Below are 26,025 nucleotides of genomic sequence, written 5' to 3' on the forward strand. Positions count from 1 at the left end.
TTCTAAGTCACGGTACGGTTCGTAGTTAAGGGGATTTTTTTTTTTTAAAACTGCTTGTTCGTCAACAACGGAGAATGGCCATAGGTCAGCAGCAATGAAAACACCAATGAACTTGGTTATGGCATTTGCATTTCTGAATTCCCCGACAGGGGTTGTTGAAATAGTGTGGTGAGCTGGGTTTGCACAGATCCTTTTTTTCCCACAGCAACAGTGATAGTAACACCTGGATGGTGCCTTTTCAAATGCGAGTGCTAGGGATGTGTATTTCTGGAAAAAATACTTTTTTTCGAATAATAATAAGTATTCGAATAATATTCGAAAATCGCTCAATCAATAACCCCCCACTAGGGATGGGCATGATTAATCGACGATCCGCCTAATTGATCGTTAAGAATTTCATCGATTACGTACATTTTTCATCGATTAAACGAACGCAGTGTGCAATTAAACATTTTACCACACGGGGGCAATACTTAAATTTGCGGCACCTCCCCCGCAATAAACATCCCGCTTTGAGCGGTGAACTCTTTACGCCTAGCAGCTTTAAAAAGCTATAAAAACTACAAAATGACTATTAATGCAGGCTATGTGGAAAATGCGGCGACTTTGGCTCAGCCTAGTTCCGCCCTCTTCCGCTACGTAGCCAAGATGGCTGCCGTCGCAACACACTTCGCGATTTGACCGTTTTGAGTACACCATCCGCGTCCTTTCGGTACACTTATTTTCGCCCGATCTGAATCGGAACGCCCTACGTACTCAAACTTAGGCTAGTAAATACGGATAGTATGGATATTGGAACACGGCGATGTATTTCAAAAGTAATCAAGAAGCGGACGAGGCCACGGCGAAGTCTGGTTTGGGACCATTATGATTTAAAAAATGACTTCTTGGGGAGCACTGTAGGCCTTCCACTCAAGGCGAGGTTGGCATCGAAGCAGAAATAAAGAACTTTCTGAGCCCCTGGATTGCACCCCTACAGGCTGGTGGAAAGTTGTTCCCCCGCCTTGCCAAGTTGGCGGGGAGGTATTTGTGCATCACAGCAACGTCGGCCCCCACAGAGCGGGTGTTTTCGGCGGCTGGACTGATGGTCACCAGGCTGCGGTCGCGTCTGACCCCAGCATGTCAACATGCTCATCTTACTGAACAAAAATCCGTAGACTGGTGCTGAAGTTGTGTGAGTTACTGGTTCTATTTTCAGAAGCTTTGTTACTAAGCCTAATTCATTTTTCTCGGCCTTCTTTCTCTTCCTTTTTTTCATATTTTGCGTTACATTTGGTAAAACCTGTCCGAATAAAGTAAAATATATTTTTGGTCAATATATATTTTTAAATTATTATTGTTATTATTTTGGGAAGAAACTAGGGTTGTGTTTATTTTTAGTTTTATTTATGAGCACCGGCTTCGAGCTGCAGGCTCAATTGCTTAGAGCAGAGTAGCGCATAACTATTGAACGGATCTGGTTTATCTGAGTTGTTCATCTAATAATAAAGATCCCAATGAGGAAAACACTTTGTATTTTCATTTCGTTTTGAATATAGCATATAAATACGTGCTGATGCGTTGTATCAGCACGGCTGTGATTGTGCCGAAGATAATCACAGCCGTGCTGATAATCACTACAACAGCACGACCTCAAGTGCGATATTGCTTTTATACAACAGTTCTACAAGCACCATTAATTAGTTAACATTTGTTTGTTTATTTAATGATTTACTTGGCACCGCCAACACAAATCGATCCGCGACTGAACTGTTGCAAAGCAACACACACACTAGCTAGCAGAACATAAACAGGGGAGTGATACATGTATGGTTAAAAGTCCCGGTACTGTTATACAGTTGGTCGGAACTACATTTTAATCGTAATCGTAATCGTTGATTAATCGTTGAATGATCGTTAATTCTCCCGACGATCGACTAAGACAACTTAATCGAATGCCCATGCCTACCCCCCACGCACGCACGCACCTCAGATACACGCACACACAATGACACAGGGAGAGGCTTTTATGATTTGTATGAAATCAATCTGTTTATTTCAACAACTGCGCCATCAACATTCAACATCAAAAATATTTCAACGTGGGCTTAGGCAGATAGACCTACATGCCACATTTACGTACCGCGGTACACCACTGTAACCGCTCCAAAGTGCCTGTACCGTGGCGGTTCGGTACAAATACGTGTACCGTTACACCCCAAGTTCAAATGTGACAAAGAAGCGGTAAATTGAGTTTTTGGTGAGAAACATGAGCAATACTGTATTTCTCATGTTTCTGTATTACTAATACAGTTGTATAGTGCTCTAATCATCTTAGTTTATATAACTAAAACTACTGATGTCAATATTTATTAAGAATTACTAAATTGCGAACGACCTGAGCGCCAGAGTAACTGAAACGGATAAAGAAAATAAACGCGACACGGAGCGGGTGGAAGGTTGTGAAAACACGGGTTACATGGAATGCAACATGCTTCTTGTTAAAAACTCATTCACATTATTTAAAAGTTATGGAGAGCAATAAAAAGGTGACCTTATGGCGTTAAAGACCGTTTTAGGACTTTTGTTGCACTGGATGAGAGGTAACGCTCCGGACGTTTACCTAATGCACAGCTTAAAGGGGACATATCATACCACCAGGTGTGAGTGTGATTAGCCATTACAAGCAGGTTAGAAAATGTGCAGCATTGTGACATCACAGATGGGCGCGTTCACCTAGATGTGTGCAGGATAGATCAGTCAACCAGCCTACCCAGTGGACTGTAGCAAACGTTGCTCATATATCCGTCACACATCTAGGTGGACACGCCCACCTGTGATGTCACAATAGTCCCCATTTTGAAAACAGCTTGTAATGGCTAATCACACTCACACCTGGTGGTATAATATGTCCCCTTTAAATCCGATTAAAGCCATAGTTTGACTATACTCCTCAATTGGACCACTGCAACTGTCCGATTATACATGGCATTGGGAACATCGATTCATTGGCCGAAGCATGTCATACGCTGGTACGATAGGCGACGCTGTACCCATTTCAACTAGGGGTAATAGAGCAACCGGCTGACCTCTTTACGTCACCTGCAACAACAAACTCTTGCGGCATTCGAGAAAGACGTTTTCAGTAGACAGCTGTCAGTTTTGGTGCGATGTACTTAATACTCAGGAATGCGTGTAAATTGTGGATGGGCAAAATGATTCTTTTCGGGGAATCAGTTCTTTCAGTTCAGTTCACTATAACGATTTGTTCGTTTGATTCGTTCGTTACGTCAGATTACGTCATTTGACAGGGAATCTCACAGGTGTCTGCCCCCCCCCCCCCCCGCGAGACGGCCCTGAGCATAATTTAAACGACTTCTAGGCTCTACCCTCCGTGAAAATCCACAAGATATACTATATAGTATAACCAAACGTCCCACCAATATTTATACCACTTGCTTACTCTATAGGTCATTCATGGTTTTATAGTTTATAATTTTTTTTACTTTACATTTAATTCTTCATTATTCAGGCATTACAGAACTTTCATGGTCATAAATAAAAAATACGAACTGCAATTTAATTTCTTTGTTTGTTCTTGAATTGACGTAGAATGGAGCAAAGACTCCTGGGAATGGGAAAAGGCGTTTATCCAATAAACTGATGGAGGTCAAGTCTATTTTCGGAAATATAGGGAGATATATGATTGGCCCAACGTCGAATGGCATGATAGTTATTTCTATGTTCTCTAAAAATAGTTTGACATTAAAATATAAATCAACCCCCCCCCCCCCCCCCCCCCCCTCTTTCTCCTTTAAGTTCGGCGCCGAACAACTCGGCCCATACCAAGTGTAACGGGATATGTTGGTCATTGAAATTATGGAATAAATGTTCAACATGCATGCACGTAGCCTACTACTTTGACTTTCTAATTTTCTGGCGAAATTACCCAGGTTAAGTGTAAATATTAAGCATATATAAAGCACATACGTGCCTTTTTTTTCATAAATATCCTTAATAAATAAAGTGGTGCAGTAAGAATTAAATGACGTCATCCAAGTAGCTCTAAGCACTGCTTATTAATATTAGACCAAACAAGACTCGTAATGGTAGGTAAAAAAATACTTAATTAAAGCATGCTGTGTTGTAGAACAAAATAAAAAGAAAACGTATTAAGTGCTTGCATGATAAGGAAGCCTACAGCAATTAGTTAACTTGTGTGGCGGACGGTACCACCTTGTCATTTGTTTACCCAGGTGCCATGGCAACACCATTGTAGGGCTGCAACTAACGATTATTTTAATAATCGATTAATCTGTCGATTATTTTTTCGATTAATCGGATAGAAAAAAATAAAAAATTTGGAATTGCCCACCAGGTTATTGCTCCAACATCCCGGAACTATTAAAAGTAATATTAAATAATAAAAAGATTAAAAAAACATAACTGGGATAACACAAAAAAAAACATACAATGTATGACATACTTTTATATGTATATAAGGGATGTCCATGGTTAACCGGTCAAACCTATTGATGCTAGGGCTGCAACAACCAATCGATAAAATCGATAAAAATCCATTACTAAATGCGTTGGCAACGAATTTGGTCGTCGATTCGTTGAGTCGCGCCATTAATAATTTACTCATAGGCGCAGCACTGTTTACAGCCAGCCGCCGACAGGTTGGTTCATGGTTCATGCACGCCCACAGCGAGCTTTAGTGTGAGCGACCACAGCTTGTATGTTGGTCATATCTTAAAACTGGATTGTAGGCCTACATAAAAGTGTTGTACCTTCACTGTCTTTGGGTTAAAAAAACTCCTTCAACTCAGTATCCGTCTAGTCCAACCGAAAACTGTCAGCTGCTGCAGACGTTGTGCAGACGGGCTCGGAGTCGGTACCGTGTGCATCAACAGTCACTCAAAGCAGCGGTAGTAATCACACAACTGGACGGTGTAGAAAGTCCCGTCAGTTAATAATAGCAATGCCGTTTTTCAATCCATGTTAAAATCGGCAGGATATAGAGCTAGTTAGCTTAAAAAAAACAACTAACCAATGGTCACAAACAGTGTCAAATGTGATGTGTTCAGGTCGGCTCAGTAACATGATTGATGCGTTCAAATGCAACAGAAAAAAAATAATAATTGAGATTTTGGTGAAAACTTGTTTTGCCAGTAATATAAAATAGATAGTAAAGATAGAATTATGACCCGTTTAATGTCCTATCTTGAACTATCATCATCTAATCAGCAATTAAAGCAATATTACAAGTTCTATTTCAAGGAGTCTCGAAAATGGTATCCTTAAGGTACGGCCACACCAACCGCGTTGCTCGCGTTAGGGGCGTTGAAAATCGGCATTTTTGCATAGGGAACCATTGGTCTAGGCGCGGTACACGCGTTGAAGCGTTGAAGCGTTGCGTTGGGGGCGTTAGGCGCGGCAGTTGCACGTAATTACGCACGTAAACGCAGTAACGCGCCCAACGCACCAACGCCCGGAGTTCAGAAAATTTAACTTTCAACGCGACGCTTAGCCGCGGTAGCCAATCAGCGTGGAGCTTGACCCGACGTCACTGGCAGAGAGTAGTGAGCTTGCACAGAAGCATACCGCCGACATCTTTCTTTATTCTGGGTGGAAATAGTAACATAGTTACGCCATTAAATGCGTTTATGGAAACATTTCTAGCGAGAAATGTGCATTTTACTTTCATAATGTTCGCTCGGTGAATGTGAAGGATGTTTGGTTTGATAGTTATGACGAAGAGGGAACGCTCCGTTCACTTGCATGGACAGAGTCTCTGGTTGCTAAGCAACCTCAACGTCTTGCCGGACTATATCTCTGCTGATCAACACTGCGAATGCTGGAAACACACCAGACACACTAGGGCTGCAGGATATATCGGCTATGTACGATATATCGATATAATTTCCACGGGGATACAAGATTTGACAATATCGTTTATATCGATATGCGTTAAAATGGTCAGTTTCCCCCTCAAGCGTCTACAGCGCTTGCCTTGGAGACTGTGAGCGCGACCCCTCCCCCTCCCACTCTGTCTTTCCGAACGTGCGTGTGCAAAGACGCCTCATTCCCGCCCCCGCCGCCCCCTCACAACACAACAAGCATGGATGATACCCGTAAAGAAAACGAGACGGCGGCGGTAGACGAAATTGTTTCAAAGAGGAGAAACAACGGCTCCATAATGTGGAAATAGTTCGGGTTTAAAAAAAAACAGATGAGCAGCAGCTGCAGGTCATCTGTAGAGAGTGTAGCAAAACCGTTGCGACTAAAAGTGGAAGCACGACAAATCTGTTCCACCATTTACAGCAGCGGTACAAAGTGCAGTATAAGGAATGCGTAATACTCCGTGGCTGTGCTGCTGCATCACCGGCCGCGACAGTTTCTTCTGCCCCGAAACCAGGGCCGGCGCTCGGCATATGTGTTGGGGGCGCCCTCTGGTGACGCTCTTAATTAATTAATTAAAATATACAAAACAAGCGAAATGAAACCAAACATGTTCCCAAATGGAACGGAGAAGGGAGGGGGCGGGGGATTAAAGTTACGGCGCACTGAAACCCTCACCGTAGTACACAGGACAATGCGACGAAGCCAATGCTCTTATTGGTAGCTAATGTGTGTAACCTACAGCTTTATAAGGTTTTGCATAGGTGATTATTTTGTGAAGGTGAAAAACGTCCCTTTTTTTTAACATGTTCATTCAATTCTGTTGAAAATAACGATACAAAATCACATGTTGCAGTCATACTGACCTATGTGTTAATAAAAGTGCTTGCAACATCTCACATGTGGCTTTTGACTTAGAAAAAAAACATCTAACCCACTCTATAGAAAATATCGAGATATATATCGTATATCGCCATTCAGCCAAAAAATATCGGGATATCATTTTTTGCTCATATCGTGCAGCCCTAAGACACACCATGTGAAGTTATTTAACCCGATTATTGTTATTTATATCCGAGATTATTTAATCTAACCCGATCTAAACTCTATCATGCACCCAAACACGGCGGCGTTTGGGTTTCCTACCTCGGACTCCAGCGCAGCCACGGCCGACATCTTTCTTTATTCTGGGTGGAAATAGTTACATAGTTACGCCATTAAATGCGTTTATGGAAACATTTCTAGCGAGAAATGTGCATTTTTCTTTCATAATGTTCGCTCAGTGAATGTGAAGGATGTTTGATTTGATAGTTATGACGAAGAGGGAACGCTCTGTTCACTTGCATGGACATGGACTCATCTAGCTGCGTTGGCGCGTTGGAAGCGTTGAACCACCACACACTGGTCAAGCGTCAGGTTAGGCGCGTTACTTGCGTTATCCAACGCGAGTAACGCGGTTGGTGTGGCCGCACCATTAGTACATACTATTTCTGTTCAGTGTCTACTACTTGACAGCGGTAGTACGGTCTACAGCTATGCGTAGAACGCCTCTGAACGCTTCCGAACACCGCCGAAACTCCACCGGATGTTTGGAGATGACGTATCTCCCCTCAGATGCCGGCAAAATTACTTTGACAAGTTACCCGTTTTCCGTCTTGTCATCGTTGCTATTAAATTAAAAATGTCTCTTTTTACTTAATTACTTACTTTACTTTTTTACTCTTTTTAATGTCTCTTTTTTCCGCCGCTTTCTACAACGTCTTTCTAAGCCGCTGTTGGTAGTGTCTGGTCAGCCATCTCTTCTTCGTTCGTTACCAAACTTCTGTTGCATTGTGGGATAGCGTAGTGACCTACCGTTGTATACTGTGGCGGTAGTACGCATTCTTTAACGTTTTCCGTACTACACAATGCGTACTGAGCATTCGGACGCGGTATATTTGTGGCGTACTACAAAATGCATCCTATAAATATGAGTATTCGGATTTAGCCCTGGATTGGGTTTTGCGAGGTTTGTTTACCGGCGTTGCTATGGTTACCGGTCATGCTTGTTCCAACGGTTTATTGGGTTTCTAATAAATCGCTGTCTAATCAATACTTCATTCACTGCCTCTTCCGTGGTCATTACAATATTATGAATACACTGGGTCGGGTTCTCCGACGTCTCTCCCTCTTGGCCTGCCCATAACAGGTTCGAATATTAAGGGCTGCCTAATATTCGTTCGAATTTTGATTTATTTTTTGATATTCTAATTATATTCAAATTACGAAGTTTGGAGTCAAAGCCCTAGTTTGATCCAAAATAAATATTGTATCAAAATATCCAGCTATTCAATACCAGAAGACACAACCCTTATGGATATTTTCTTAAACCCATCCCAAAAGAGAATCATCTCTACCTTGTATGGCAGGATGTTGGATCTAAGACACGCCCCTATGGACAAAATTGGAACAGGACCTGGGCTTCTCTTTAGCAGAATATACACAGAGTTCTATTCTTAAACTTATTAATTCATGATTGGCTGTCACCGAATTAAAAATATAGAACTTATTTTTCCCCCTCTATCTTTTGCTCCACAAACATTGCCGAGATCACCACCATTGCTGCGCTGTTTTTGTTGTGGGAGTCCGAGGAATGTAGGAAACGCACTGAAACGATGACTTGGTCGTCCATGTTCTTTCTGCTTCTGTGCTTCCTCAGTCACTCTGCCAGTGACCTCGGGTCAAGCTCAACGCTGATCGGCTATCGCGGCTAAGCGTCACGCGCAGGAGCGTAAAAAGTTTAAAATGTTGAACTCCGCACGTAGGTGAGTTGGGCGCTAACACGCTGCTTTAGCTCGTGTAACACATCTACACGCCTTAACCAAGGGTTCCCTATAGAAAAAAATGCTGACTTTCGATGCCTCTTACGCGCGTAACATGTTTGGTGCGGCCGTAGCTTAAACATGGTGTTTACAATCAATGACAGAAGGTTTCTGAGTAAAATAGATAAATTCCGTTCAATCAGAACACATGTCCTTTAGCACCATCTAGTGGCCATATGTGTATTTGCAAGTGTTTGGTTTGGTGTCAGTCAATTATAATTGTCCTGAACTTTCAATAGAGGGGTGAAGTTTCCAAATTGTATAATGGGTTCTCAAAATATCTACCTGTTTGTGTCTCATAGTACTACAGGTCTACCAACTGATAGCTATTTCAGGTGGAAATGTTATCTTCCAAAAATGTGCACACCGAATTGTGCGTACTTATTCGATCTCGTTACAACCGCTTACGGTTGTAACGAGATCGAATAAGAACGCACATTTCTGTCCCTCATAACAGTGCCTGACTTTTTTTTAACGCCCCCTGCCCCGCCCCCATGGTGTTGCATCAACAACTTGCGTTAGTGCTGGGCAGTATACCGGTTCACACAGAATAATGGTGTGTATTTTTGTTAGGCCAGTGATGTTGCTAGGTACGCGTCCTGCGTCCCTGACGCATTAAAATCTGAAAGGACGCACTAAACTCACTATCCATGCGTCCCGGGGACGCATCTCATTTTCCCCATGAAAAACGATACATTGTGAACATTAAACAACTCGTGTTTAATCACAGTAACTGGCCAAAGAAACCTTCTTGTGAGCAGATCGGACAAGCGCTGTTTCAACCCTCTGCGCATCTACTCGGCGCAGACGTGATCCCCTGTACAAAGTATCGCGACATGCTAATTTAGCCGCTACCAAAACAACTAGCTTGTCACCGCTGATTTCATTTCAACAATTAAAAATACGAACTTCATAGTAAATAAACCCACGTTTCCACTGCTCGATGCTGTGCTGATTCGTGTCGAATGAGCAAATCAAACAGGATTTTTTTGCAATCCTTCTGATTGAATATATGTACATTTATGACAAAATCGTGAGGACTAGGCTTGTGACACACACACACACACACAAATGTGGCGCTCGCGCGGTAATAGCTCATTGGCGCCTCCTAGTGATCATTATGTGCAAATGCACAGCCTCTCATTAAAATGACTTAGGGGTCATTTGACCCCTCTTGTGGCGCTCGGAGTAAGTAAAAATGGCCCGGCGTTTCTAGTGTTAGACATGAACGGTTGAGTACTCCAGCTCTAACCATATCATACCACCATCAAGGAGTTTAACACTAATTTAATTTAAGAAATAGAATAATAATAAAAAAGAAACACATTTTTTAAACTGGGGAGTCGGGACCCATTGAATTTCTCAGGGACCCACCCAACTCGCCACCTGTGGGTCCCGGGGACTCACTACATTGAAAACCTATCAACATCACTGTTAGGTTATGATTTTTTTTTTTTATATTCCGCCATACCGTTGTATTACACAACGTTTGGAATGCAGCTCCGCGCAACACTGTTTCAGACGGGACCCTTTTCAATGTTGCGCTGAACAGGCATGGTACGACTATGATATTGTTTATAGGTCCATGAAAGTAACAAGTAACAAACAATTAAACAAACTCAAAGCCGATGCATGCATCAAAAACTATCTGTTCAAAACCAAATAAACAAACTAAAAACAGAGTTGCTTATTCGCTTCAAATACTTTATATTCTTTTCAAAACTTGCGAACTAATACGGCGCGGTACCGAGCGGTTTAAAACAAGGTTATATACTTAATATGACTTTGGCAGTAACCTAATGTTGCGCCATGCACGCAAGTGCAAACCGTGCAGCATAGCTGCGTGCCTGCCTGCTTTCAACGAGTATCTCATCTCAACCTTATCCGGGGTTGGGTTGCGGGGGGAGCAGCTCAAGCATGGGGCCCCAGACTTCCCTTTCCCGGGCCACATTGACCAGCTCTGACGGGGGTTCCCGAGGCGTTCCCAGGCCAGTATTGAGATATAAACTCTCCACGTAGACCTGGGTCTTCCCCGAGGTCTCCTCCCCACTGGACGTGCCTGAAACACCTCCCAAGGGAGGCGCCCAGTGGGCATCCTTACCAGATGCCCGAACCACCTCAGCTGACTTCTTTCTAAGTAAAGGAGCAGCGGCTCTAATCCGAGTTCCTCACGGATGGCTGAGCTTCTCACCCTATCCTTAAGGGAGACGCCAGCCACCCCTCTGAGAAAACTCATCTCGGCCGCTAGTATCCGCGATCTCGTCCTTTCGGTCATCACCCAACCCTCATGACCATAGGTGAGGATAGGAACGAAGATCGACCGGTAGATCGAGAGCTTTGCCTTGCGGCTCAGCTCTCTTTTCGTAACAACGGTGCGGTAAAGCAAATGCAATACCGCCCCCGCTGCTCCGATTCTCACGCTCCCTAACCCTAAACAAAATGAAGTATTGATTAGACAGAGCTACCTAATAAACCGTTGGAACACACAAGACCGGAAACCATAGCAACACCGGTAAACAAACCCCGAGAAGCCCAATCTCTATTGCCCCTTTCACACCGCCGCAAAATCGGGGCCGGTTCCGGGCCAGTTCGGAGCTAGGGCCAGGGCTTTGGTTTCACACCGCCAAAGAACCGGCTCCGGCCCCTAAAAACCGGTTCAACTCTGGCCCCGCTTTAGAGCTGGGCTAGAACTAGAACCGCTTTTACGCCAGGGGCGGAGTTATCCGTACCTTCATAAACAGGAAGACCAACGAAGACCGGCATTTTTTAAAACACCGAAGTAAACAATGGACGTGAATCCGTGTTAGGGCTGTCAACGAATATTCGAAGTTCGAATATTCGTTCGAAATGTATCCAAAAACGTGAATTCGAACGTGAAAGTTAATATTCGAATGTGAAAAAACACTCCCGCGGTACAAGCGCCTCTATCTGCTTTGTGAATGAGCCTCTGTCTGTTCGCGATGTCCCTCATAATATTCGAATGTGAAAAAACACTCCCGCGGTACAAGTGTAACAGACTAGTATTGTGAAGAGCGAATGTATTTTATCCCCTCGGGGTTTCCGTACTTGGATATAGGTATTCCAGCTCGGCTATGCCATTCAATAAGCATCCGTAGTAGAGCTCAGGGAGCTAGTAGTCTGGCTGGTGAAAGCTGCTATAACGCAATGTTCTCGGCAAAGTCCGAGACAGCTTTTTTTTCATGAATCCGAACGGTGCGTAGTGCTGGCCCTTTCGCTGGCATGGTGAAAGACGTAGGCGACATGCATTTTTTTCTTTATCGATTTTAATAGGCCTTCTCGATAAATGGTAAGCAAAGCAAGGAACGTTACCACTAGCATACTTTGTAACATTCAGAAGCGGGCGTCTTCTTCAGATTACTATAGTTTGCGCGCTTGCAGGTGTGGTGGTGAAATGCAAGCGATACAAAGATGTGGCTTTTCATGATTAGGCCTCCACGTTACTGGGCTGTTTATAGGATATATATATATATCCCACTAATTTGAACCATGGTTTTGTCGCATTATTGACATATTGACGGCAACTGCGTAAAATAGGCAACCAGATATTCGAATAGTTCGAATTCGTGATTTTTTTCCAAACGAACATTCGAATGTCATTTTTGAGCAATTTTGACAGCCCATATCCGTGTATGGTTCTTTTTTGTTTTTTCTGATTTTGTTTTAAATCGGAATATTCAAAGAACGAACCATACACGGATTGAATCGAAGACGAAATTGTTGTTGTTGTGTTTGAAACTGGCGCGAGGGTTCTTCTGCGCGCCTGACGCTTGATCATTGTGTGGTGGTTCAACGCGTCAACGCAGCCAGATGAGTCCATGTCCATGCAAGTGAACGGAGCGTTCCCTCTTCGTCATAACTATCAAACCAAACATCCTTCACATTCACCGAGCGAACATTATGAAAGTAAAAGGCACATTTCTCGCTAAAAATGTTTCCATAAACGTATTTAATGGCGTAACTATGTTACTATTTCCACCCAGAATAAAGAAAGATGTCGGCCGTATGCTTCTGTCCAAGCTCACTAGCGGAGACGTTTGCAGTGACGTCATGACGTTGCTCACGCCGGCTCCATGGCTGGCTCTGGCTGGTGTGAAACCAACCGGTTCTTAACTGGGGTAAGGCTGGAACCAGTTTGGAACTGGCCCTAGCACCAGCCCGGAACTGGCTCTCGGTTCTTTTTGGTGTGAAAGCGGCATATGAGAGCTCCCCACTCTACGGCCATCCGGAGGCGCACAGAGCTGTTGGCCGTGCTATTATCTATACAATTATATTCTATTTTATACTATTATATATAGAGCTCCGGGAGTCGCAAACGGCAAAAATCACTTTCTCCTCCATGCTGCAGTTCAGCCCGGACTGTACTGAACTGAGTTTGACGGTTGAACGCTGATTGGCTGTTACTTTACGCATGTCACTCAGTTGTCACGCTGTTGAACGCTGATTGGCTATCATCACAGCAAAAATTCACCCGATACACGTCTCTATGTTCACTTTGTATGGGATCTTGTCGCCCCGTCGCGTTTGATGTGAACGCACAATGGCTTCTTCCTCGGCGGCGCTATGTTTGCTGCGTTCTGAACCAAAACAAAGCAGCGTGTGTGTGACGTCATGACGCATTTGCCGCGACCGGAACCGATAAGCGGAATCGCTAAGCAGGCTTGCTAATGATTCCAAGGAATTGGTTGACTCGGCACCGGTTCTGTACAAGAACCGGTTCTCGATTCCCATCCCTATAGCCTAATAAGAAGCGCCAATAGGATATTTGACTAAACCACCAAACTAGTTGAGGGTTTTTGCATACCTGCAAGCATCCTCCAACTACAATCTTTGGTTATTTATTTATTAATTTAGCTATACTTTAATAGTATTCTTTCTGTTCAAATCTGTTCAGTGTTCCAAATTATTTGTTATTAAATGTTACATTAAGATAATTGTTACGATTTTTTACATAATAAAAATCGTGGGATATATCGAACCGTGGGTCAAAAATCGGGATACAAACCGAATCGTGAGTTGGTGTATCATTATAGCCCTAGTTTTTTCATAAAAAAAATAAAAATACAAACCAAATAGATAGGCGACCTAATAAAGCGTTGGAACACACAAGACCGGTAACCATAGCAACGCCGGTAAACAAACCCCGCGAAGCCCAATCTCTACGAGAGCTGGCGCTACGGCCATCCGGAGGCGCACAGAGCTTTTGGCCGTGATATTATATATAAAATTATATTATACTATTATATAAAACATTATAAGACGCCGTCACCGAGAATTGGCGCGCTGCCAGACGCTGTCACCGAGTGCGAGAGGAGAGTTGACGGAGAAGATGGCGGTTGACCTAGTTTCAAAGTTTATACCATTTATACTCAGTGTCCACACCGCGGCAACCCTAGTACCATTGCATTTATGGCTATGACTGTACTAACTTCATTAAAATCAAGGCATTGCAATTTATGCAAATCACTATATGTTGGTCTTTCTCATAAACATTGAAAAACATCCACACTGCAGACATATTGGCGCTTATCCAGACGAGCAAGTGCTGGCCGCGCTTTTTGTTTGTGAAATCACAAATTTCTGTTTCGGCCGTGTTGTTTCGGAGATGAAAGTATTTCGGCCGAAAACTGCAAAATGCAATTTTGGGCCATTTTCGGCCGAAAATTCGGTGCATCCCTAATTAGTTGTAATTATTTTTATTTAAAAAAAATGATATCAGTCAAAGCACTCACAGCAGCCTTTCCTCTTCTGGTAAGTTGAGTAATTTAATGGCAACCATAAATCTTGCATATCAAGTAGGCTAGCAAACACCGTAGCCATTCAACTCAGTGTCTGCTGACTTTCTGCTAAATGTGAAACTCATAACAAGTCGTGCATGTATTCAATTGTGTGCGGTTTCGTTTTTTTAAGTACCGGTTTGAGAACTGTTTTAGGTCCGGAACTGTTTAAAAAGTACAGAGTAGGCACCGGAATCGGATAAATCCAAAACGATACCCAACCCTAGTCCCAACCCCTGTAGGCAGGTTTGAAAATAAGGATCTAGTGCTTATCATTTTTTTGTTTTCGTGAACGACACCTCATGACGCTCTTATGATACTACTTCCGTTTGGCAACTGGGGCCAGATTTTGATAACAGAGGTTGCCCAGTTGGTGACGTATGGTTTAATATACTTCACCAATGAACATGGCGGAAAATGAACTTCTTTTCCCCAAAATAAAACCTGCTGTGAAGAACTTTTAGAATCCCAACGCAGTGCACATGAATGGTCGCAGTCGGGAACATGCGCAAGCGTCATCACTGACGAGGGGTCTCATTATCACCAGGACCATAAACGCGCCTTTACTCCTGCTGCTGTGTCCTGTTTAAGTTGTCACGTCATTGTTTGCGCTGTGCAGTTCTGATTCCACATTTCTTTCTTTCATTGCATAGCCTAATTTTTGATATGCAGTGGCACTGGCACTTGATATTGATCACGTTCAGGGCTCTACAGTGCGCCCATTTCACTCGCAATATTTTGGCGTGCGACCCAGAAAAAGAAAACGGGAGCACGTGTGCGAGTGACTTCGCCACAGCGCACTATACTGTGCGTTCACACCAAACGCGAAGGGGAAAAAAGGCACCGATTCCATTTGCCGCGCGACACTTTTGCCCGCACGGGCGAGCGCGTTCACGTGGATTTCAGGTGGATTTGCAGCACGCCACTTTTGCTCGAGTTGATATTTTTAAACTTTGCCGCGACATTCGCGTGATGACAGCCAATCAGCGTCCAACAGCGTGGCCACTGAGTGACGTGCGTAACTTAACAGCCAATCAGTTTTCAACCGGCCAACCGTTCCCTGCAGTGCAGTCCGGGGTGAACCGCTGCATGGAGGAGAAAGTGATTGTTGCCGTTTGCGACTCCCTGAGCTCTATATAGAATAGTATATAATTGTATATATAATATCACGGCCAAAAGCTCCGAGCACCTCCGGATGGCCGTATCGCGGGGAGAGCTACGGGAGGGTTTAGCGGGTTTGTTTAACTACGTTGCTATGGTTACCAGTCTTGTTTGTTAAACAGTTTATTAGGTAGGCCTATCTAAATCGCTGTCTATTCAATACTTCATTCACTGCCTCTTCCGTGGTCATTACAATATTATGAATAGACTGCGTGGAGAAAGTTAATAATGTTACTGTAGTCGATAAAGTCTACAAATTGAACCCCGACTGGGTTGAAGTATTTCGGATGGCTAGTTTATGATGCTAAGAACATGAAAATGTTCTGTACATTTTGTAAGGAAGCCCCATCGGCAATGGCGGGCTCCTCTCTGTTTATAACGGGGAACCCTAATCTGAAACGCGATGCTGTGGTGAAACACATCGAGTCCACTAGGCATTCTTGGTGTCCCGATTTCTATATAAATCGCACCCAGCCCAATAACCCTGGTACGTGGAAACCGAAATTGGTGCCGTTTTGTGTAGCCTAAATGTAATCTTGTCTATTTATTTGTCTTAATTTTGCTTTAGTAGTTGGTGCTGTTGGTGTGTGCAATTTCTGCACGCTAATAAATGTTCTAAACAAAAACTGATTGTGCCCCCATTTTTTTTCCTGTGCTCCTACATTTTTTAATTTAGGGGCACGAGTGCTCCTGAAAAAAAAAAAGTTAGTGTAGAGCCCTGATCACATTGATAACCCGTTTCAAGCAATGATTTTTTTCAGAAAGGATATGGCCTAAGTCCTGTTTATGTCTCCTCTCGTCACGTAATAAATATGATTGAATCTCCATTAGTGTTTTTCTTTTAGATATTCAAATTCATTGCTTGATATTCGATATCCGTTCAAAGTTCATTACTCAAAATTGAGAGCCCTACTCTGGGATACTTAAGCGAGATCAATTACAGGAGAAGTACTTCCATGGGGCTACCACTTAATCAGAGCACTTGGACAACCAATAGGTCTTCCACTTCATCAGAGCCCTTAGACAACCAATAGGAGGGCTTCTCCTTCATCAGAGCACTTGGACAACTAATAGGAATGCTTACTCAACAGAGCAGATGGACAACCAATCGGAAGCCTCACTCACCAGAGCAGCTCGTGCAGGGGTCTTCCTGCCCAGCGCCCTTTACCGATGTCGAAAGCATAGGCAAAGATCTTGGCTCCATTGCCGTCTGCATCTACCTCCATGCGTGCCTAGGAGTCAGTGGATGAAAATCATGCCATTAGAATACGTAATTGACTTCTAAGGCTGTTATTAAGGGATATTATTCAGAACCAAGCTTCAGAAAATGACATTCCTTGAAAGCCATTGCAACCTCACATAATATAAGTCCATCACCTTCCTTCACACAGATTTAATGGGTGGGGTCCCTTTTTCCTCACGGCAATGATGCTGCTGGCCGACCAATTCCTGTACACTCAAAGGCAAGCCCTCTCAAACTACGGTGACTTTGCCTATTGACGCCGTTTTGGTATATTATATTAATATATGTTTGCAGCATCTTAATGAACCCCTATTTTTTACAGTATAAATAGGGATCATATTTTTATGATGTTATATATCCACATTTGTGATGAACTGCCAGGGCCCTATCTTGTCATAAGGAATGACAGCTGCTTCCAAGGTAACCTGCTTTTTTGCAGGCACTTTGGCATCTTTCTGGCATCTGCATCTTTGTGTGCTGCAAACACCTGCCCTCGACAGCATGACTGTTGCAGGAGCTGGAAAGAGTTGCTTGCGTTCCCCGTAAACGTTGTTATATGTCTTATATGATCATCAACCTAGTAATGTCATTTTATCATCTTTACTGAAATAAGACCTATATTTTGCGACAGTGCGTTTGATGTGCTGACATGGGGAGCGCTTTCTAGAAGTCCGTTGATTTTGATAATTGCATCAGAAACAGAGGGGCTATCCGGAAACCGAGTTTAACGCTACGGGGTGTAAATCTCTGAGCAGTAGGGCTGTAACGATACACAAACTCACGATTCGGTTTGTATCACGATTTTTGACCCACGGTTCGATACATCCCACGATTTTTTGAAATTTAAATAGCATTTTATTTAAACAACACTTATATACCAATTAACTTAATGTAACATTTAATAACAAATAATTTGGAACACTGAACAGATTTGAACAGAAAGAATACTATTAAAGTATAGCTAAATTAATAAAGAAATAACGTGTGGGAGGATGCTTTTTTCAACTGTTTGGTTGGTTTAGTCAAATATCCTTATTAGCACTTCTTATTAGGCTATGTAGCTTAAATAATGACATAATCAGGCCGCATAGAATGCAACATGTTTAATAGCCTAACTTTCAATAGATTGAGAAAAACCTGAATGTCATGTACGTCGCAATAACGAGGCGTTACGAGTAGCATATGTGTGTGCGCCAGAATGGCAATGTGCGTATGCGTGTGGGAGTGACGTCAGCGAGTGAGTGGACGAGCAAGGAGAGCGAGCGGTAGCGCGTGTGTCTAGTAAAGAAGCAAACGAGTCCGGTAGAATAAAGTACCCATCCTGTCAATAATCGGTGGCCGCTTCATTCTGACCTATAAGCAGACAAACTGCCAGTCAAATCACACAAAACACTAGAGACAGGATCACACAGGCCCCCTCTGGATAAATGTCGTTCATATCGCATATGAGCACTTCGACGGCTGTGGAGAAATGCGATCCTCCGTAGCCACGGAGGATTGCAGTCGCATACTTACGGCATCGATAGGAGGGGGCGCTGTCAGCAAACTATTATTTAGACAAATTATTAGCAAATTTCAATCGGACAATTTGACCGCAGAGTTAGAAAGGGCGTATCGCGCTTCTGCCTTCTCACACCGCGAGACAGGTTCGTGGCTTTGAGTATCGCGATTTTCGGTTTGATACGCGTATCGTTACAGCCCTACTGAGCAGCAATTTATTTTGATGTCTACATCCGAGGGATGGAAACATTTAAAACTAAAGCCGAGATACTGCTAATGGAAGTCATTGTAGCATGGATGACATTGTCATCTTCTCTTTGTTTACTTATTTATCGAGCGGTCACATCGTGCCATGAAGTGATTTCAGTCCACAGTTGCAACCTATTAAAGCTATCGCCAAGTTATATGTAGACCTGCATGATTTGATGCAAATGTACATAACTAAATGTCAGAGGTAGTAGCAAAGATATGTCTTTTTTAACTTTCAAGTTTCTTGTAGCTCTAACTGAATAATCACAATCGCGTTTCTAGTAGGGTTGTCAGTCACGATACTGGATTTTCTAACTTCAACACTATTCCTGGAAAAAGATAGATATTCTATACCATTTTCGATATCAGGGGAAAAGTTTTTTTTCAGGAAAGAACATACCCAAAGTAAATTATATTAAAGTAGATTATATCTCCACAAATGCAAGGGCGATAATGTCATCTTTGGGCCAAAAGAAAGATTGTTGTGCAAGTGAAATATTCAATGGGGATAATACTTGGTTAAAGTGAATAAAGCCATGGAACACAGCATAAGTGGAAGATAACATATCCACCTGAAATATTATCAGTATCAGTTGGTCGTTATCAGTTGGGAGCGCTGTCTTACTATGAGACTAGGGGTGGGTATTGGCATGAACCTCACGATACGATACGTATCCCGATACTTGGGTCACGATACTGCGATTTAAAGAGTTTATGTATTTCAGATTATATTGATCAGAGGACAAATTGAGTCAAAACCATTTCATTCATAACAGCTATTTTTTATTTCAATGAATGAAACATAAACAATATTTGTTTTATTTCTTACAGCTGAAACACTGAGCTGAAAACTGAAATAAAGTGCACAGTAGTTTTTCACAGTATGAAATCTGAACTGAAGTTCAAATGAAAATAAAATACCTATGTGCATGCAGTAAAAAGGTATAAGAAAATAAAGTGCAGAATAGCCCTTTTGTTCCTCTAATCAAAATAAATAATAAAGTAAAAAAACATAAACATTCTGAAATGGATCGACCTAAAACTTGTACTTCACTTGGTTTGTTTTCAGGTTTTTGTTCAGAAAAAGAATCTGATCGAGGTGCTGAAAAAGTTGGTAATCCGCCTCACTCTAGCCAACAAACGCTTGACTGCTGGCAACTTCAGTGCGCGCTGAGAAGACAAATTTAGTGTATGCGCGAAGCATTTAAAATGCGGCATACCGACTAGCTCTGCTGCGCTGGTCATGTTTCTGGCGTTGTCGGTGACAATGGCTGGATCCTTATCCTGAATGCCCCAATCGTCCACGGCCCTCTTCAGCAAATCCGCGATGGTACTGCCGGTGTGCCTCTCATGCATTGCCCTCGTTTGCAAAAATGCGTAACCATTTCCCAGTCGTCGGAGATGTAGTGGGACGTTATGGTCACATACGACTGTGTGGCTCTGGAGGTCCATCCGTCGCAGGTCAATGCAACTCGTTGCGCAGCGCCAAGGAATGTTTTAACCGCTTTCTTCACCTCTTCATACATTGCGGGTACAGCTGTGTCCACCATGTACCCTCGTTGTGGTATCTTGTAACGTGGCTCTAAAGTGTGCAGCATCCACCTGAATCCAGCATTATCAACGACGCTATAAGGGCGTAAATCCTTACAGATAGAATAATGTTAGAAATAAAACTAACCTTGCATCGCATGAATCATCGAGGGACTACTTTCTCAGCAGAAGCGGAATCCTACTATGCGCTGGTTAGGTTTGTAACTGAAACACGACAGAAGAACGTAAACAGAGAAGCGTGGGACAGGAGCGCAATTGAACGCAAGGCAACATGATGGTTCAGTGTGCTTTTAGAAATTGTAGAAATAAACGGTACAGATGGGCACCACAAAGTTTCCACCAATTTCCACCAATTTCCAGTGCGAGATCCAGAAAGGACTCAACTGTGGCTTGTTGCTGCTGGCTTTGACATCAAAACACCGGCTCGTACATGTACGGTTCGTTGGATACAACACATTCCTCATAATCGTCTTCAAAAGCAGATGCATCGCTAACTCCTCCAAACGTGGCCATATCTTGTTAATTTAATACGCTTGTAGAATTCCTTCGTTCACTGTACTCTGCGTTTGTAGCAATGACAGCGGCAGGTAACCTAGGTATCAGTCCGCCGCTGCCGTAGCCTACGTACAGGAATATAAACACTGCTGCTGAGACCCCGCAATTCCCTCAAAATGTGATGCAATGCAAGGTTGGTTTTATTTCAAACATTATTCTATAAACAGACATTTAGATTTATAGTCTGTCGTTATAATTGATTTACCTCGGGTGTACTGTGGAGTGGGTAAGACTGTTTTTAATAGCAGGCTAGCATTGCCCGTTGACGTGCGCTAGCCTAGCACGAGCGAACTCTGCAACTAGAAGGACTGAATGAAATGTGTTGTAAACTGTCTCCAGTGATATAGAATACCAATGCTCACTTCGGAATCAGGCCCTATGTCCAAAATTCCGAACTACCCCTTTAACAACAAAGTATCGATATTTTATCGGCCAGCAAAGTATCGCGATATATTGCCGTATCGATTTTTTTACCCACCCCTATATGAGACGCAAATAAAGGTAGATATCTTACAATTTTGACACTTGACACCTCTATTTAAAGTTCAGGGCAATCGAATGCACCAAGCCAAGCACTCGCAAATAAATATATGGCCACTAGATAGCGCTGAAGAATATGTTTTCTGATTGAAGGCAATTTACCTATTTCCTAAGAAACCTTCTCTAACCTTAACCCTAACCTTATTCATTGATTGAAAACACCATTTTAAGTTGCAAAATTTGGCCCAGATACTGGATAATCTGTTTATGGTGGTTTTATTCGATCAGAATCAACTTTGTGGACAAAAATCACAAAGGTAATACTTCATTTTTGGTTGTTAAAAGAAAAGGGGACGTTTCTTCTTAAGTTGTTATTTGCGAGTTTTAGTCACAGAATGATATGGTTTGGACTGTTGGAATAAGTGGAGGCTCAGCTTTCATGTAATATATACAGTAGTTTGTGAGGGTCCAATTTCGTGAAAAAGATCGCTATTGCTGTGCGCACAGTTATGAAACGCAAAACCGTGTTCTTGACTTTCCTTGATAATTTGCCTCAATCCAAAGTACTTCCAAACTGCACTCCTCCATCACTACTCCATTTAACTTCTACCTAAACCGTTCGCGGAGGTGCTGCACTTGAGATGCTAGCTGTGTTGGCTAACCTTTAGCATTGCCAGAGACCGCACTGCGAGTGAGTGACAGGAGGCGGGGCTATGTTCGCACTGAAGCGATGCGTGTCTGTTAACTCGCTTTCCAAGAGAAGAGAAGACAGCGCGCTGATCAATTGCAAATACTTCTATTTTGTGTGGTTTTGCGGAACAAAAGGTTGTTCTGCAGTTTCTAAAAACATTTGAATAAATAGCTTTTATATTAACATCCACCCAAAATCCACTTGCCCGTTCGGGCAACCAGAAAAAATCTCAACTTGCCCAAAAAATTTTTTTACTTGCCCCGGGCAAGCGGGCAACCGTTAGTGTCAACCCCTGTGGCCTACAGAATAATGAATCAAAAACATTAATAATTCCTACATACGACAGTATCTGCATATTTTGTTGAAGATTTAATAGCTTTTGAACGTTAATTAGTAGGCCTAAGTAAGTTGGAGTTCCTTCGTTTTTCCCCGTGGAAGCGAACAGCTGATATTCTGTTCCAAATCAGCTGTCCTCTGCCATCTCAGCCCTTACGGGGGCTTTTCAATTCATCCTGGAACGTGCATCTTTTCAGGGAATTTGTACAATAAATCCTTAACAAATACAGAATATTGATTGTCTTATGTGTCCATATTATATCCATTATATTGACCGGGTATTCCCAAGACGCTCACGCTCTGCAGCAAGCCAGTCACAGTTGATGGCCGCGGCGCTGTACAGCGAACGTAAACGAACAGCTAAGCTAAAGTTAGCATTTCGCTAAGCATTACTTTTCCTCCCGAGATCCCGCTAATGTTGTGTTATAAAGTAAAAGGGAAACAAGATATCTATTCTTCCTCCACCTCTCTCGCTTCTCTGCTTGGTGTCGCTTATAGTTTGCCTCCCTCGCTCTGGTAACGTACGTGAAAAAATAAACGAAGCTCTGAATACTGATTTTCCAAACGAGTATTTGAATAATTCGGGCCAGCCCTAGTGCCAGAGTCCTGCACAGGTCTTATTTTGCAAAGCCGTACTTGCAATACTAAAATCGTATCTGACCCGTGTTCCGACAGTAGAGTGAATTACGTTCCGCACCCGACCGCTATAAATTGATTCCGACACCCGATCCGCACCCGAAGGAAAATTAGACACATTAGATAGAACCCCGGTGAGTTACACCATCTGAGGTTTGACGTGTTGCTTTAGATTGCTTTGCAAAAATAGCACATCATCCACTGATGATGGTTTTCGTTGACTCCTCTGCTCCTCAATATCATTTCCAGCACCGGAGAAGTCTCGCTCGCTTTCTGCGCTGGATGCACTGGGCAGGGATAGCGAGGATAAATCTGGCAATCTGAGCAATATTGGGAAATGAACAACCGTGCTCTCCCCACCACGATAACACATCAAAAGAGTCCTCTTTAGGCGTCTGCTTCAGGTGCCATAGAGGGGCAAGCGGGCAGAGAGGAAGCGCAGCGTTCTATCAAGCGGGAGAACTCAAGTGAAACTGTTGCTTCCGTGCTCGTTGAACGCATGCACGCACATGTGGAAACTGTTGGGATGGATGAGAACTGTTAATCTGTTTTTAATAGGGATGCACCGAAATAAATTCTTGGCCGAAACCGAATATACTGAAACAGTTGGCCGAAGGCCGAAACCGAATAACAAATGTGGCTTTTACATTTGGCTTTTACATACGTTTTTCATTCATTTTCCTTTAATTTTTCACGATTGCATAGATCAAACAATGACATTTTTTTTGTCATGCTTTTCTGTACATTTTGATACAAAATATTTATTTAATACTGAACGTTTTCTAACATTCCAGCAGACATTATAGCAAGAATTTAAGAACAATGTACCTTTAAATAAATGTGTAAAACCTTTTTTTTTTATAAAAATTAAAAAAAAAGGTATCTTATCGTGGTGGAGAGGTTTGCGTGTCCCTGTGAACCTGAGAGCTGTGTTGTCTGGAGCCTTGTGCTCCTGGTAGGGTCTCTCATGGCAGAGTGGTCTCAGGTGAGGGGCCAGACTAGACCGAACAAACTACGTGGAACCCCCCCTCTCTTCATCCCATGGGCCCACCACCTGTGGGAAGACCCGTTGGGGTCGGGTGCGCAGCCACATGGGTGGCAGCGAAGGTCAGGGGTCTCGACGGACCAGACCCGGGCGGCAGAAGCTGGCTCTGGGGACGCGGAACGTCACCTCGCTGTGGGGAAAGGAACCGGAGCTTGTGAGGGAGGTGGAGCGCTATCAGTTAGATCTGGTGGGGCTTACCTCCACGCACAGTCTCAGCTCTGGTAGCGTACTCCTGGATAAGGGTTGGACTCTATTCTTCTCCTGAGTTGCCGAGGGCGTGAGGCGCCGGGCGGATGTGGGGATACTCATAAATCCCCGGCTGAGCGCCGCGGTGTTGGAGTTTACCCCGGTAGACGAGAGGGTCGCCTCCCTGCGCCTAAGGGTTGTAGGGGGGAAAACACTGACTGTTGTTTGTGCGTATGCACCAAACAGCAGCTCAGAGTACTCAGCCTTCTTGGAGACCGTGAATGGAGCCCTGTATGGGGCTCCAGTAGGGGACTCCGTAGTTCTGCTGGGAGACTTCAACGCCCACGTGGGCAACGATGGAGACACCTGGAGAGGCGTGGTGGGGAGGAACGGCCTCCCTGATCTAAACCCGAGCGGTCGTTTGTTATTGGACTTCTGTGCTAGTCATGGATTATCCATAACAAACACCATGTTCGAACATAAGGGTTCTCATAAGTGTACCTGGTACCAGAGTACCCTAGGCCGAAGATCGATGATCGATTTCGTGTCATCTGATCTGAGGCCGCATGTTTTGGACACTCGGGTAAAGAGAGGGGCGGAACTGTCAACCGACCACCATCTGGTTGTGAGTTGGATCAGGGAATGGGGGAAATTTCCGGATAGACCTGGTAAGCCCAAACGAGTAGTGCGGGTGAACTGGGAACGTCTGGAGGAGGCCCCCGTCCTAGGTATCTTCAACTCACACCTCCGGCGGAGCTTTTCTGGCATTCCTGTGGAGGTTGGGGGCATTGAGCCGGAGTGGGCGGTGTTCAAAGCCTCCATTGCTGAAGCTGCGGTGGCTAGCTGTGGCCTCAGGGTCTTAGGCTCCTCAAGGGGCGGTAACCCTCGGACACCATGGTGGACACCGGTGGTCAGGGAAGCCGTCCGACTGAAGAAGGAGGCCTTCCGGGATATGATATCCTGGAGGACTCCTGACTCGGTTGCAGGGTACCGACAGGCTCGAAGGGCTGCAGCGGCTGCCGTGTCGGAGGCTAAGCAGCGGGTGTGGGAGAAGTTCGGAGAGGCCATGGAGAAGGACTTTCGGTCGGCACCAAAGTGTTTCTGGAAGACTATCCGGCACCTCAGGAGGGGGAAACGGGGAACCATTCAAGCTGTGTACAGTAAGGATGGGACTCTGTTGACCTCAACTGAGGAGGTCGTCGGACGTTGGAAGGAACACTTTGAGGAACTCCTGAATCCGAATAACACGCCCTCTATGTTGGAGGCAGAGCTCGAGGTTGATGGTGTTTCGTCGTCAATTTCCCTGGTGGAGGTCACTGAGGTAGTCAAACATCTCCGCAGTGGCAAAGCCCCAGGGATTGATGAGATCCAGCCAGAAATGCTAAAGGCTCTGGGTGTTGAGGGGCTGTCATGGTTGACACGCCTATTCAACATCGCGTGGGAGTCGGGTACAGTGCCAAAGGAGTGGCAAACCGGGGTGGTGGTTCCCCTGTTCAAAAAGGGGGACCAGAGAGTGTGTGCCAATTACCGGGGTATCACACTTCTCAGCCTCCCTGGTAAAGTCTACTCCAAGGTGCTGGAAAGGAGGGTTCGGCCGATCGTCGAACCTCAGATTGAAGAGGAACAATGCCGTTTTCGCCCCGGACGTGGGACTACGGACCAGCTCTTCACTCTCGCAAGGATCCTGGAGGGGGCCTGGGAGTATGCCCATCCGGTCTACATGTGTTTTGTGGATCTGGAGAAGGCGTATGACCGGGTCCCCCGGGAGAAACTGTGGGAGGTGCTGCGGGAGTATGGGGTAAGGGGGTCTATCCTCAGGGCCATCCAATCTTTGTACTCCCAAAGCGAGAGCT

General features: G+C 44.0%; 1 protein-coding gene across 1 annotated transcript in view; it reads right to left on the bottom strand.

The window, feature by feature from the left end:
* zmynd19 (zinc finger, MYND-type containing 19) overlaps positions 1-26,025 on the bottom strand; it is a 49,393-nt gene that overhangs the window by 5,888 nt on the left and 17,480 nt on the right. The window contains exon 3 of the mRNA XM_030354423.1: positions 16,826-16,932. Within this exon, the coding sequence (XP_030210283.1) occupies positions 16,826-16,932 (107 nt within the window). The remainder of the gene's footprint in view (positions 1-16,825; positions 16,933-26,025) is intronic.

Source organism: Gadus morhua, chromosome 4 (assembly GCF_902167405.1).
Source record: "Gadus morhua chromosome 4, gadMor3.0, whole genome shotgun sequence".
NCBI lineage: Eukaryota > Metazoa > Chordata > Actinopteri > Gadiformes > Gadidae > Gadus > Gadus morhua.